Source organism: Molossus molossus, unplaced genomic scaffold, assembly GCF_014108415.1.
Source record: "Molossus molossus isolate mMolMol1 unplaced genomic scaffold, mMolMol1.p scaffold_m16_p_1, whole genome shotgun sequence".
In the NCBI taxonomy this organism is placed as follows: domain Eukaryota; kingdom Metazoa; phylum Chordata; class Mammalia; order Chiroptera; family Molossidae; genus Molossus; species Molossus molossus.
This window is the reverse complement of record NW_023425344.1, coordinates 66,053,977-66,067,466: the sequence shown is the minus strand read 5'-3', so window position 1 is coordinate 66,067,466 and position 13,490 is coordinate 66,053,977. Positions and strand designations below refer to the sequence as shown.

The 13,490-nt window shown below is 38.7% G+C and overlaps 1 protein-coding gene across 1 annotated transcript in view; it reads left to right on the top strand.

The window, feature by feature from the left end:
• Nucleotides 1-13,490, top strand: part of LOC118619103 (estradiol 17-beta-dehydrogenase 11) — a 33,901-nt gene that overhangs the window by 8,851 nt on the left and 11,560 nt on the right. The window contains exon 5 of the mRNA XM_036245803.1: nt 8,505-8,642. Within this exon, the coding sequence (XP_036101696.1) occupies nt 8,505-8,642 (138 nt within the window). The remainder of the gene's footprint in view (nt 1-8,504; nt 8,643-13,490) is intronic.

The following is a 13,490-nucleotide window of genomic DNA, read 5'->3' as shown; positions in this document are numbered from 1 at the left end:
CATTTCTTATCTCTGTTAGCACAAGGAATTATAAAACAAGACCAGTACCTTGAACAGAAGTTAATGTTAATGATTTTAAGTAAAGTAATGTGAAAATAAAACTGTACAAACAGAAAGAGACTACAATCTGGGATTCTTAAACATTGAAAGCATTCAAACAATGGAATTGTAAAAATAATTGTAATAGTTATCCATTTAAAAACCCACACTATTTTAATAATTGAAGAACTTACTATAGCTAGCAGGACACAGTGAAGGTGTGCTCCGCTGTATACTGTAAAGAATTGATCAGTGAGGCCACTGTAGCCACAGTGATCCTACTGGTTGCACACACCCAGCAGTTCTTGGCTGTTTCTGTATTTTAGCAAATAATAATATGTTGAGTTACAATTGTGCAAATAAATATGCATACAAATAATGCTCAAATTTGTCTTCTACTATTGTGCTCTTTTGGAATCAATTATCTAAATTCTAGAAACAATATAATTATAGTTGTATATGTAGCTATAGATAATGTATATAAATATAAAGACATAGGCATGGGTCGGTAACTTTATATATGTGTGTGTACATACACACTTGTTTTTTTGCATTTAAAAAGTTTGCAAGGATGTATACCAAATCCTTTCTCTAACTACACCTAGAGAGTGGTTCTTAGGTAATGGCAATTATTTTGTTCTTTTTATTCATCTATGTTTTCTTTATTTCTTCCTTTCTGAACATTTATTTGTTTTATAATAGTTTTAAGAATAAATATAGACAAGCCCTGGCTGGTTTGGTTCAGCGGTTAGTGTATTGGCCCACAGACTGAAGGGTCTCGGGTTTGATTCCTCGTTAAGAGCATGTACCTGGGTTGCAGGTTCAATCCTGGCCCTGGTCAGGGTCACGCGGGAGGCAAACAATCGATGTGTCTCTCTCACATAAATGTCTCTCTCTCTCTCTCCCTCCCTCCCTTTCTCTCTTCCACTCTCTCCTTTCCTCTCTATCTAAAAATCAGTGGAAAAAGAGCCTCAGGTGAGTATTAACAACAACAAAAATATGGACGTGGATTGAGTTTTTTATAAAAAGAATCAATAACTGCTGAAGCAATCACTGAACAGACCTATATATAGTCCAGATTATATCTTGTCTCGTTCAGAGCCACTTTAAGGTAGACAGTCCCTAGCCATCAAGGGCTAGTACAATTTTACATGTATTTACTTCCTTGATGAAAGATAGCTGTAGGTGCTGTTGCTAGGCTGCTACATGACATTCCACTGCCTTGCTAGATTCCTTCTTCGTCCCAGGTAAGCAAAGAGGATCAGAGAATTTAACAGGGCTGTCAACCTGTTGCGCTTCCTCCTTCCCTTGCCATAATAGTTCTTTTGATTTTGATTTAATTCTACTCCATTGAAGTTTACAGTGAAAGTCAACCAAGAAGGTGCCCTGTGTGAGAATTTATTTTGGTGACTAGTGATGGTGCTTTCAACAGATAGAAAGGTTCTCAACGTTCTATTTTATTTTATTTTTTAAACTCATCTTTATTGTTCAATGTATTACAGATATTCCCCCCTTTTTTCCTCACTGAGGCCCTCTTCCCCAGTCCCGTCTCCCTCCTGCCTTTCCCACACTTTTGTCGGTGTCCATTGGTTATGCATATATGCAAAGAAGTTCTTCGGTTTATCTCATCCCACCCTCTCTCCCCTCTTCCCTTTGAAGTTCATCATTCTAACTGAAGTACATCAATTTGTACTTCTTAATTACTTCATCTTTTTTACCCATTCCTCCAGACCCTGCCCATCTGGCAAGCAACAAAAAGTTCTCTGTATCTATGAGTCTTTCTGTTCTGCTTGCTTATTTTTTTTATTTTTTTTTTTGTAGATTCAATTGTCGATAGACATGTATTTATTGCCATTTTATTGTTCATATTCTTCTTCTCCTTCTAGAAGACCCTACAACATTTCATATATACTGGTTTGGTGGTGATGAACTTCTTTAGCTTTTTCTTGTCTGGGAAACTCTTGACATGTCCATCGATTCTAAATGATAGCTTTGCAGGATAGAGTAATCTTGGTTGTAGGTCGTTGCTTTTCATCACTTTGAATATCTCTTGCCATTCCTCTCCGGCCTGCAAAGTTTCTTTTGAGAAATCAGCTGACAGTCTTATGGGAGCTTTATTTTAGGTAATGAACTGCTTTTCTCTTGCTGCTTTTAAGATTCTTTCTTTGTCTTTAACCTTTGTTATTTTGAAGATGATGTGTCTTGGTGTGGGCCTCTTTGGGTTCATCTTGTTTGGGACTGTCTGTGCTTCCTGGACTTGTATGTCTGTTTCCTTCACCAAGTTAGGGAAATTTTCTGTCATTATTTTTTCAAATAGGTTTTCAGTTTCTTGTTCTCTTTCTTCTTCTGGCACCCCTATGATGTGAATGTGGGCACGCTTGAAGTTGTGCCAGAGGCTCCTTACACTATCCTCATTTTTTTGGATTCTTATTTCTTTTTGCTGTTCTGATTAGGTGTTTTTTGCTTCCTTATATTCCAAATTGATGGTTTGCTTCTCGACTTTACCTACACTACGATTGATTTCCTGTAAATTATTCTTTATTTCAGTTAGTGCATCCTTCATTTCTGATCGGTCCTTTTTTATGTTGTTTATGTTCTCACTAAGTTCCTTGGAGATCTCCTTAAGTTCCTAGAAGGTCTCACTAAGTTCCTTGAATGTCTCATTACTTTCCTTGTGTAACCAGTGTTTTGAACTCTGCATCTGATTGATTGCTTATCTCCATTTTGTTTAATTTTTTTCCTAGAGTTTTGTTCTTTTCTTTCATTTGGGACATGTTTCTTTGTCTCCTCATTTTGGCTGCTTCCCTGTGATTGTTTCTATGTCTTCTAGGCTTCATAGGGTGGCCTATTATTGCAGGTGTCTTGTAGGGTCCAGTGGCAGTTACCCTAATCACCCAGCTGTGCCCTTGAGATGCACCCCTTGTGTGGACTGTACACCCTTCTGTTGTAATTGAGTCTTGATTGTTGTTAGCATGTCAATGGGAGGGATTTACTCAGGCTGATCAGCTGCAAGAACTGGCTGTGCCCACTGACCACTGGCCTCTGACTCCCTTGGAGGATCAGCTGTGTAGGGGCCCAACACACAGCAAGACTTACTTCAGCAGGGCTCTGGTACCCACTGAGTCCACTCATTGAGTGTGTCACTTGTGGAGGTGGTTGTGTGGTGGTGCTTCGATGTGGTCTGAAGCTGTCCGCTGGGTATGCTGGCTCTGGGGCAAGGTCAGCCTCTGCCTGTGTTATACCTGAGGCCACCAGGCATAAGCTACAAAGTGATCTGCAGATGGCTGCTTCTTGTGCTGGGCTTGGAGGTGCCCAGAAAAAGCCAAGTTGTGAACCAAGGCCTGCTGCTTCTAGTGCCAGGCCTGAGGCCACTTAACGAGAAGTATGGGGCTTGCTGAGACCATACTGCTTGTTTGAGAGATTTTAGGAAACTCGGATGCAGGATCCAAGACAAGCCAATCCTATGGGAAAGCCTTTGGAAACAGCTTGGGTGGGCTCAAAAGTTGGGTGGGGTGGGGTCTCAGGAAATCACCGGGGAGGGGCAAACAGTGTAACAGTTGCAGGAGTCCCAGATGTGGCTGCCAGCTGCCTGCCCTGTGGGGGAAGGGCTCACCAAAGGAACATAGGCCTCTGCCAGCACAGAGAAAGCTGCCTCTCCAGCCCTTGTCCCATGGCCAAACACCTCAATTACTCCCTGCATACCTTTGGTGCCTGTCAAGCTGCCTCCCCTCTGGACTCAGAGGGAGCAAGTCTAAGTCCATGGGAGAGGGGGCCCTTTAAGAGGAGCTGCCTGGGGCTCCAGCCACCTCAGCCTCCCTCAGCCTCAGTGCCTGCTGGTTTTTCCAGCCAGAAGTTATGGGGACTTCTCTTCCTGGCACTGGGACCCTGAGCTGGGTGACTGCTGTAGGAGAGGGACCCCTCAGTCCTCAGGGAGGACCTTCCCAGCCGAGGTGTCCTCCTGATTTTTATCTGCCACAGGTGGGTGTGGGACCAGCCCATCCGCCTCCACCCTCCTACCAGTCTCCATGTGTCTGCTTCTTTAATTTAGTAGTTGTAGGACTTCCATTCAGCTCCATTTTAGACAGTTCTGAATGATGGTTGTGCTGTAGTTTAGTTGTAACTTTGATGTGGTTGTGGGAGGAGGCGGTACCGCGCTGACCTATGCCGCCATCTTGACCGGAAGTCTCAACAGATGGCCAGGTTCTCATCGGGTACTGTCGAAGCAGAGGCAACGTGGTTGTGCAGATTGTGACCACACAGCTCTCGGGGCATCTTTACATTTAGGTCCTTTTAGGCTTGAGTGATTTTACAAATATATAGGCAGTACATTAGCTTGAGAAGAGGAGTGAGCTTTTCTAATGAACACAAAGGCACCATTTGGACTAAAGGGCAGGGTTGCAGCTACACAGGTGGTTTGTGTACTTCCAGCCTTGGGACAAATCTGTGGTTTGCTTGTGATTGAAGAATTCCTGTTTTAAATATTTAAATATATATATATATTTTAGAGAGAGAGATAGAAACATTGATGTGAGAGAGAAACATCGATCGGCTGCCTCTTGCACCCTCCCCCCCCATTGGGAATCGAGCCCACAGCCTGGACATGTGCCCTAACTGGGAATCGAACCAGGACATCTCAGTCCATGGGACGATGTTCAATCCACTGAGCCACACCAGCTGGATGACCAGTTATCTTAAAATCAGTTGACTCTCTGGGTTTTGCTCAGTATCTGATCAATGGCAGAACTTTCACGGAGACGCACTGAAGACTTCACCCAGCTTTTCTGTTGTTAATAATTAATTGGGCGATTAAACTAGATGCTGCTTTTTATTGAAGTGTAACATACATTTATAAAAATGCAGAAATCATGAGTGTACAGCTCAGTGAGTTTCTGCAAAGGGGACACATCTATTTAACCACCATGCAGGTCAAGAACAGAACTTTACAGGACCCCAGAAACTCCTTTTAGAGCTCTTCCCAATCTCCAATCCCTCTTTCCTTCCCAAGGTAACTCCTCAATTGACTTGCAATACCATTGATTAATTTTGCCTATTTTTGATCTTTATATACATGGAATCATACTACATTTGTATGATTTATCTATATTGTTGTTGGTAACTTGTCATTTAATCATTTTCATGCCCATATAGTATTGCATCATGTGACTAAATAATTTGTTATGATAGCAATGCTAAAGAACATTTGAGTTGCTTACAGGAGATTATCACTATGAATAATGATGTTCTGAATCTTAATCACTTACTAAGTTTATGTGACCTTTGGCAAGTTACTCAACTTCTCTGTGCATGATTTTCCTCCTCCACAACATAATGCTAACAATAGCAACTAACTAACTCATCAGGATGCTGTAAAATTTAAATTATATAATGTAATGCACTTAGCATAGAGTCTGGAATCCTGCAAGTATTCAATAGCAGGAGAGTACCTCTCATTTTATCTTCCAAAATGCTTTGCCCTAATGGAATTAATCATATATGTTCTGGCTCCTATTTGTTAGAAAAAAATAAGAGGGGACCTAGAATTAGGTCCCTGTAATCCAGCCCTCAGCTATCATTGTCCTGAGTTGCTGCAGCCTTAGCAAAAGCATCTATTACAGCTCTAATCACCTATATTAGAAAAAAATGTCAATTTCTTTTGCATTTATAGTTGAACAGTTTTAGTGATTAATGTGAAAAATGCAAGATGAAAGAACTGAATTCTTGGTGAGAGAGATTAATCTTTTGTTTCTGTTCTTTCTCTGCTTGCTAAGTGTTTTGTCCAAAAGTATCTTGATTTTAAAAAGAAAACAAGTTAGTGCCACAAGACTATGGCTAATATAGCTTGTCAGTGCAAATAGCCAATTTATAAGCATGAAAGTTAGCGTTATGGGAAGACATGGCAAAATTGAGTCCTGATCATTAGCTTGTAATGAAACGTTATTTAAAAGAATAATTCGGAATAAGAAATATTAATTCAGATTATTAAGAATAAGAAACTTGATATACTGTTACAAAGTGCAGGAGAAAAACCCCACTTACTTTTAGCTTTTATATATATATGTCTTAAATCAGATTCACTCGGAAGTTCAAAAATATAAATTTTTCTTAACACACTCAAGATCATTAAATCTGAGTTTAAATATATTACTGCATTTTTGGTTCACTTAAGAACAATCAGAAGATACACTTTAGTAAAAGAAAAGAAAACTTATTGATAATCACACCATGCAGAAATAACCTTGGTAAGCATTTGTTATAATTTTTAGGACAATTTAAATGAAGATTTATAGTCATGCATTGAAACAAATTCTACTTACGTAATTTTGCTTTTTTTTTTCATTTAAAGTGAACATTTTACGTGTTAATAAGTATATATGTGGTACATCTTTTTTTTTTTAATCTTCCCCCAAAGGACAGTTTTTCCATTGATTTTTAGAGACAGTGAGAGGGAGAAAGGGGAAGTGGGGAGAGGGAGCAGGAGAGAGAGAGAGAAACATCAATGTGAGAGAGACACATGGATTGGTTGCCTCCACACATGCCCCCCTACCAGGGCCAGGGAACGAATCTGCAACTGGATTTAAGAGCGTGGCATATTTTAATGAATTTGATACCTTTTGCCAAATTGCCTTCCAAAAAAAGGCTGTTTTAGAAAATAGAAAGCTTCGGAAAGTTCTCTCTCAGTTTTTCTTTTTAAGGCTTGAAAAGAAAAGGTTGCTAGTACAATTATATAAAATAAAAAATATTCTGTATGTTGAAAACCAACTCAAATAAAAATGTTCTCATATCCTTGCCATTACTGCTAGGCAAAAAATTCTCTCTTGTTTTACTTTGTAATTTATATTAATTGCTCCTAAAATGAAATATTTTAATATGCATATATCTATTGGTGTTTTGTGCATTTTCTGCTAATGTTCTTTAGCCATTTATCCATTAGAAAATTGTCTCATTCATTTATGAAAGTTGCCATATATTAACTCTTAACCTTGTCTTACATGTTGCAAATGCTTTACCAGTTTATTTACCTCTTAACTTGGTTGGGAGCCAATAGAGGCTGGTTTATTGCCCAGATTTAAAGCCTGATTCTACCATTCTGTTTGTGTCTTTGGGCAAGTTCTATAAACCCCTCTGTGCCTCAGTTTCCTTTTTTGGTAAATGGGGATCATTATAGTATATTTCATGGAGTTATGAGGATTAAATGAAATAATGCATCTGAATAACTGAGAACACTGTCTGGCATGTAGTAATCTTATGCATAATTAGTTTTGTTTATTTTTCAAGGTACAGAAGATTTACATTTTATATAATTGAATCTAGCAATCTTTCTTTTTAAGCCTTCAATATATGTATGTCTAAGCTTAAAAAAAAAAGCTGCCCGGCCAATATGGCTCAGTTGTTGGAGGGTCATCCTATACACCAAAAGGTGGCGGCTTCGATTCCCAGTCAGGGCACATACCCAGGTTGCTGATTCGATCCCTGGTCAGTGGGCTTGTGGGTGGCAACCGATCGATGTTTCTCTCTTACACCATTGTTTCTCTCTCTCCCTTCTCTAAAATCAATAAAAAATAAAATTAAAAAAAAGTTTTTAAAGAAGAAAGAGAACTTTCCTTTCCACAGCTTTATATTTTCCAAAGCACAGGTTAATTGATAAGAATTTATTGCTACTTTGTAGAATGGCTAATCCATACAGATTTATAGAATAATCTATCTGGTAATGCCACTCAATTGCACACTTCAAATGGTTAAATTTTGTTATATGTATGTTCACATAATTTAAAAATATTAATGTTATATTCTAAACATCACTTAATAGTACACTTTAAATGGGTCAGTTATGTGGTAGGTGCATGTATAGCTCAATAAAGTTGTTTTTTAAACACCAACTGGAAGTGTAATGTCCACTTAAAATAGGATTTATTTTCCTTCTCTTTGCAAATGTGCTGTCATGTAAAACCAAAGATTACTATATAATGGGGAAACAATTTAGACCAGGGGTTAGAAAAGGCCTCTTTGAGGAAGTCAAGCTGAGACCTTAAAGAAGAACAGGCCTTATGCAGGAGTTTCCAGTGAATTCCGTGAACATATTAAAGTAAATAACGAGCAGTCTTCAGTGTCATTAAATTTTATGGAAACAGCAACAACGAAACAAACACCCTGCCAATTTCCCTAACAAGACATTGAAACCTATTCAGCTGTCACTCAGATGAATGATGCTGGGATGCAGTAAATGTTCCGTCAGTGCCTCTTCGACTTGAATGTGCCTCTAACGTTACCCAAGGATCTTCTCGTTACCTGAGGATCTTCTCGGGTGCAGGTTCTGATTCAGTAGTTCTGGGTTGGGCTTTGAGAGCCCGGTGCTGCCCACGCTTCTTGGCAAGGACCACACATAACTAAGGCAAACGGTCATCGGAGTTCAATAGATGAAGCAACTTTCTTGAGTTATTTTGTGACCTTTCTCTGTGTGTTTTCAGTTCCAGCAAGTTTGCTGCTGTTGGGTTTCACAGAGCTCTGACTGAAGAACTGGCAGCCTTGGGAAGAACCGGAGTCAAAACATCATGTCTCTGCCCTAACTTTATAAACACTGGCTTCATCAAAAACCCAAGTACCAGGTAAATTGAAACAGAAATGGAGATAAAGGGGTTGGTGATTGCATGAATATGAGCCATTCTGTGAGTTTGCTTAAGTATATTAATCCTTAAAACACCTGATATTCAATGCCTTTAGCTCATCTCAGTTTCAGCTTCTGAAGATTGTGGGAAAACAAGTGTAGAGACAGAGAGAGAGAGAGAATGTATATAAATGTACATATGAATGACACAGGCGAACCTCCTAATCCTGCCTTTTATTCTTCCCCTAAGCAGTGGTTCTTAGACTTAAGTGTATATACAGTTCACCAGGAGTGCTGGGGAACCATGTAGGGGACCCACCACCAGAGATGTTAATTTTTATTGTGTTTGGTTGGGGTAGGGGAGTTAGTAGTTGGGATGGGGACTTGGAACTGTGTATGTTTAACAAGCATTATAGTTTGTTCTGATGGAGATAAATCAGGAACACAATGTGAAAAACACTTTCCAATATAGTAATCTAGAGATTATCTTCCAAATTGAGTATCTTATCACAGTCTTCCCTTGGTTAAAAAATAAAATTGTAAGAATCTGCTCTGAGGTTAATTTTAATGTTTCCTCTCTTTGGGAATAGTTTTAATGTCTTCATAAACATGATATACTTTTTTTTTTTTAATTCTATAACACATAGAAAAGTACATATTTCTTTTTAAAATTTCTCAAAACCCTCTATCCAGTGGAAACCACTCTTAACATTTTGATGAACATCCTTCTAGACATCTCTCTATGTACAGATTAAATGTCTAAATTTTGTATAACTGGTATATATTACACATGGGGTTTTGAAAACAGTAAGTAAACTGCTAACTTCCCTTAGCATTATGTTTATAGACAATACTGTATTAAAAACTTCAAAGTTGCTGAGAAGGCCCTGGCTGGTTTGGCTCAGCGGTTAGAGCATCGGCCTGTGGTCCAGAGAGACCCGGATTCGGTTCCTGCTAAGGGCATGTACCTCGGTTGCAGTTTGTCCCCGGCCCTGGTTGGGTCGTGTGGGTGGCAGCCACTCGATGTGTCCCTTTCACGTCGATGTTTCTCCCTCTTCCTCCCTCCCACTCTATCTGAATAAAAACTGGAAAAATGTGTTCGGGTAAGGATAAATAAATAAATAAATAATAAAATAAAATAGCCCAGTTCACCACCGCACATACGCATAATAAAGATAATTATGTGAAGTGATAGAGATGTTAGCTCACACTACGGTGGTTATCATAGTGTTGCAAATCAACACATTGTACACCTTAAACTCACACAATGTGATATGTCAGTTATGTCTCAATAAAAACTAACTACCTAATTAGTTAATTAATTAATTTAAAGAATTCACTAAAACTGATAAGAGGTGTCAAAGGAAGAGGTACCATACCCAAGGACAGAATTTGCCAATTTCCTCCATTATTTTCAGAATTTATTTTATTTTATTTTTTATTAATTAAATTTTGTTACAAATGTTTCTCCTTCCCCCCACTTATTCCCCCCTCCCCCTCCCTCCCTGCCCTGTCCCCAGCTTTGTTGTTCATGTCTATTTTCATGCACACATGCATATAAGTTCTGTGCTTTATCTCTCCTCTGGCACCCCCTCTTCTGGGGATTGTCAGTCTGTACCCCACTTCACGTCTCTGGGACTACCCCATTCCTCAGACTGTTATGTTCATTATATTCCACAAATAAGTGAGATCATATGATACTTGTCTTTCTCTGTTTGGCTTGTTTCACTTAGGATGATACTTTCCAGGTCCCTCCATGTAGTCTCAAAGGAAAAGAGATCTTTCCTTCTTACAGCTGCGTAGTACTCCATTGTGTATATGTACCACTGCTTTTTTATTCATTCGTCTACTGATGGACACTTGGGCTGTTTCCAGATCTTAGCTATTGTAAATAGTGCTGCTACAAACATGGGGGTACATATATTCTTTCTGATTGGTGTTTCAGGCTTCTTCGGGTATATTCCTAGAAGCAGGATCACTGGGTCAAATGGCAGTTCAATTTTTAATTTTTGAGGTAACACCATACTGTTTTCCATAGTGGCTGCACTAGTCTGCATTCCCACCAGCAGTGTACTAGAGTCCCCTTTTCTCCACACCCTCGCCAACACTTGTTGTTTGATGATTTGTTGATGGCAGCCATTCTGACAGGTGTGAGGTGGTACCTCATTGTTGTTTTAATTTGCATCTCTCTGATGATTAGTGATGTTGAACATTTCTTCATATGTCTCTTAGCCATTTGTATGTCCTGTTTGGAGAGGTGTCTATTTAGTTCCTCTGCCCATTTTTTAATTGGGTTCTTTGTCTTCCATTTGTGGAGTTGTATGAGCACTCTATATGTATTGGAAATTAACCCCTTATCTGATATATCATTGGCAATTATGCTCTCCCATACAGTGGTAGCCTTTCTGTTTTGATGATTGTACCTTCCGCTGTGCAGAAGCTTTTGAGTTTGATGTAGTCCCATATGTTCATTTTCTCCTTTGTTTCTATTGCCTTAGGTGATGTATCAGTGAAAATTCTGCTGCGTATAATGTCTGAAATTTTGTTGCCTACAGTTTCTTCTAGGATGTTTATGGATTCATGAGTCACATTTAAGTCTTTTATCCATTTTGAGATTATTCTTGTGTAGGGTGTAAGTTGATGGTCTAGTTTCATTTTTTTGCATGTAGCTGTCCAATTTTCCCAACACCATTTATTAAAGAGGCTGTCTTTACTCCACGCCACCTTTGTCAAATATTAACTGAGCATGTTGCTTTGGGTTCATTTCTGGGTTCTCTGTTCTGTTCCACTGGTCTATATGCTTGTTCTTGTGCCAGTACCAGGCTGTTTTGATTACAGTGGCTTTGGAGTATAACCTGAAATCTGGTAATGTGATCCCTCCAACTTTGTTCTTTTTTTTCAAGATTGCTGTGGCTATTCGAGGTCTTTTCTGGTTCCATATGAAGTTTTGAAGTACTTGTTCTAATTCTGTGAAGTATGCCGTTGGTATTTTGATGGGGATTGCATTGAATCTATAGATTGCTTTGGGTAATATGGACATTTTAATGATGTTAATTCTTCTCATCCATGAACAGGGCATGTGCTTCCACTTTTTTATAACTTCCTCTATTTGTTTTTTCAATGACCTGTACTTTTCGGTGAATAGGTCCTTTATTTCTTTGGTTAAGTTTATTCCTAAGTATTTTAATTTTTTTGCCACAATTGTAAATGGGATTGTTTTCTTAGTTTCTCTTTCTGTGAGTTCATCATTGGTGTATAAGAATGCCGTCGATTTCTTGACGTTAATTTTGTATCCTGCTACTTTTCCAAATTCATTTATTAAGTCTAGTACATTTTTGATGGAGTCTTTGGGGTTTTCTACGTATAGTATCATGTCATCTGCAAATAATGACGGTTTCACTTCCTCCTTTCCAATTTGGATCCCTTTTATTTTTATTTATTTATTTATTTATTTTTTATCTTCACCCGAGGACATTTTTTGATATTTTATTCAGATAGAGTGGGAGGGGGAGAGAGAGAGAGAAACATCGACGTGAAAGGGACACATCGAGTGGTTGCCACCCGCACGACCCAACCAGGGCTGGGGATAAACCGCAACCGAGGTACATGCCCTTAGCGGGAACCGAACCCGGGTCTCTCCAGACCTCAGGCCAATGCTCCAACCTCTGAGCCAAACCGGCCCCTTTTATTTTTTATTCCTGTCTGATTGCTGTGGCTAAGACTTCCAATACTGTGTTAAATAAGAGTTGCGAAAGTGGGCATCCTTGCCTTTTTCCTGTTCTTAAGGAAAATGCTTTTAGTTTTTGCCCATTGAGTATGATGTTGGCTGTAGGTCTTTCATATATGGCCTTTATTATGTTGAGATATGATCCCTCTATTCCCACATTGCTGAGCGTTTTTATCAGAAATGGATGCTGGATTTTGTCGAATGTTTTTTCGGCATCTATTGATATGATCATGTGGTTTTTATTCTTCATTTTATTTATGTGGTGTATCACGTTTATTGATTTGTGAATATTATACCAACCTTGCATCCCTGGGATGAATACCACTTAGTCATGGTGGATAATTTTTTTTGGTGTATTGCTGGATCCGATTTGCTAGTATTTTGTTCAGGATTTTGGCGTCTATGTTTATCAGGGATATTGGCTTGTAGTTTTCTTTCTTTGTAGTGTCTTTTTCTGGTTTTGGAATTAGAATTATGCTGGCCTCATAAAACGAGTTTGGAAGTCTTCCTTCTTCTTTTATTTTTTGAAATAGTTTAAGGAGAATGGGTGTTAATTCTTCTTTGAATGTTCGGTAAAACTCCCTTGTGAAGCCATCTGGGCCTGGGCTTTTGTTTGCCAAGATTGTCTTGAAGATTACATCTTCAATTTCCTTAGTTGTTATTGGTCTGTTCAAGTTTTCTATCTCTTCTTGGCCCAGTTTTTGGAGACTGTGTTTCTAGAAATTTGTCCATTTCGCTTAGATTGTCGAACTTGTTGCCATATAATTGTTCATAGTAGTTGTTAACAATCCTTTATATTTCTGTGGTGTCAGTTGTTACTTCTCCTTTTTCATTTCTGATTTTGTGTATTTGGGTTCTCTCTCTTTGTTTCTTGGTGAGTCTAGCTAAGGGTCCATCAATCTTGTTAATCTTTTTGAAAAACCAGCTCTTTGTTTCATTGATCCTTTGAATTGTTTTTTTGGACTCTATGTCGTTTATTTCTGCTCTGATCTTTACTATTTCCTTCCTTCTACTTGCTCTGGGGTTTTCTTTTTGTTTGCTCTCTAGTTTTTTAAGTTGTGAGGTTAGATAGTCTATTAGAGATTTTTCTCGTTTTTTGAGGTAGGCCTGTAGGGCTATGAA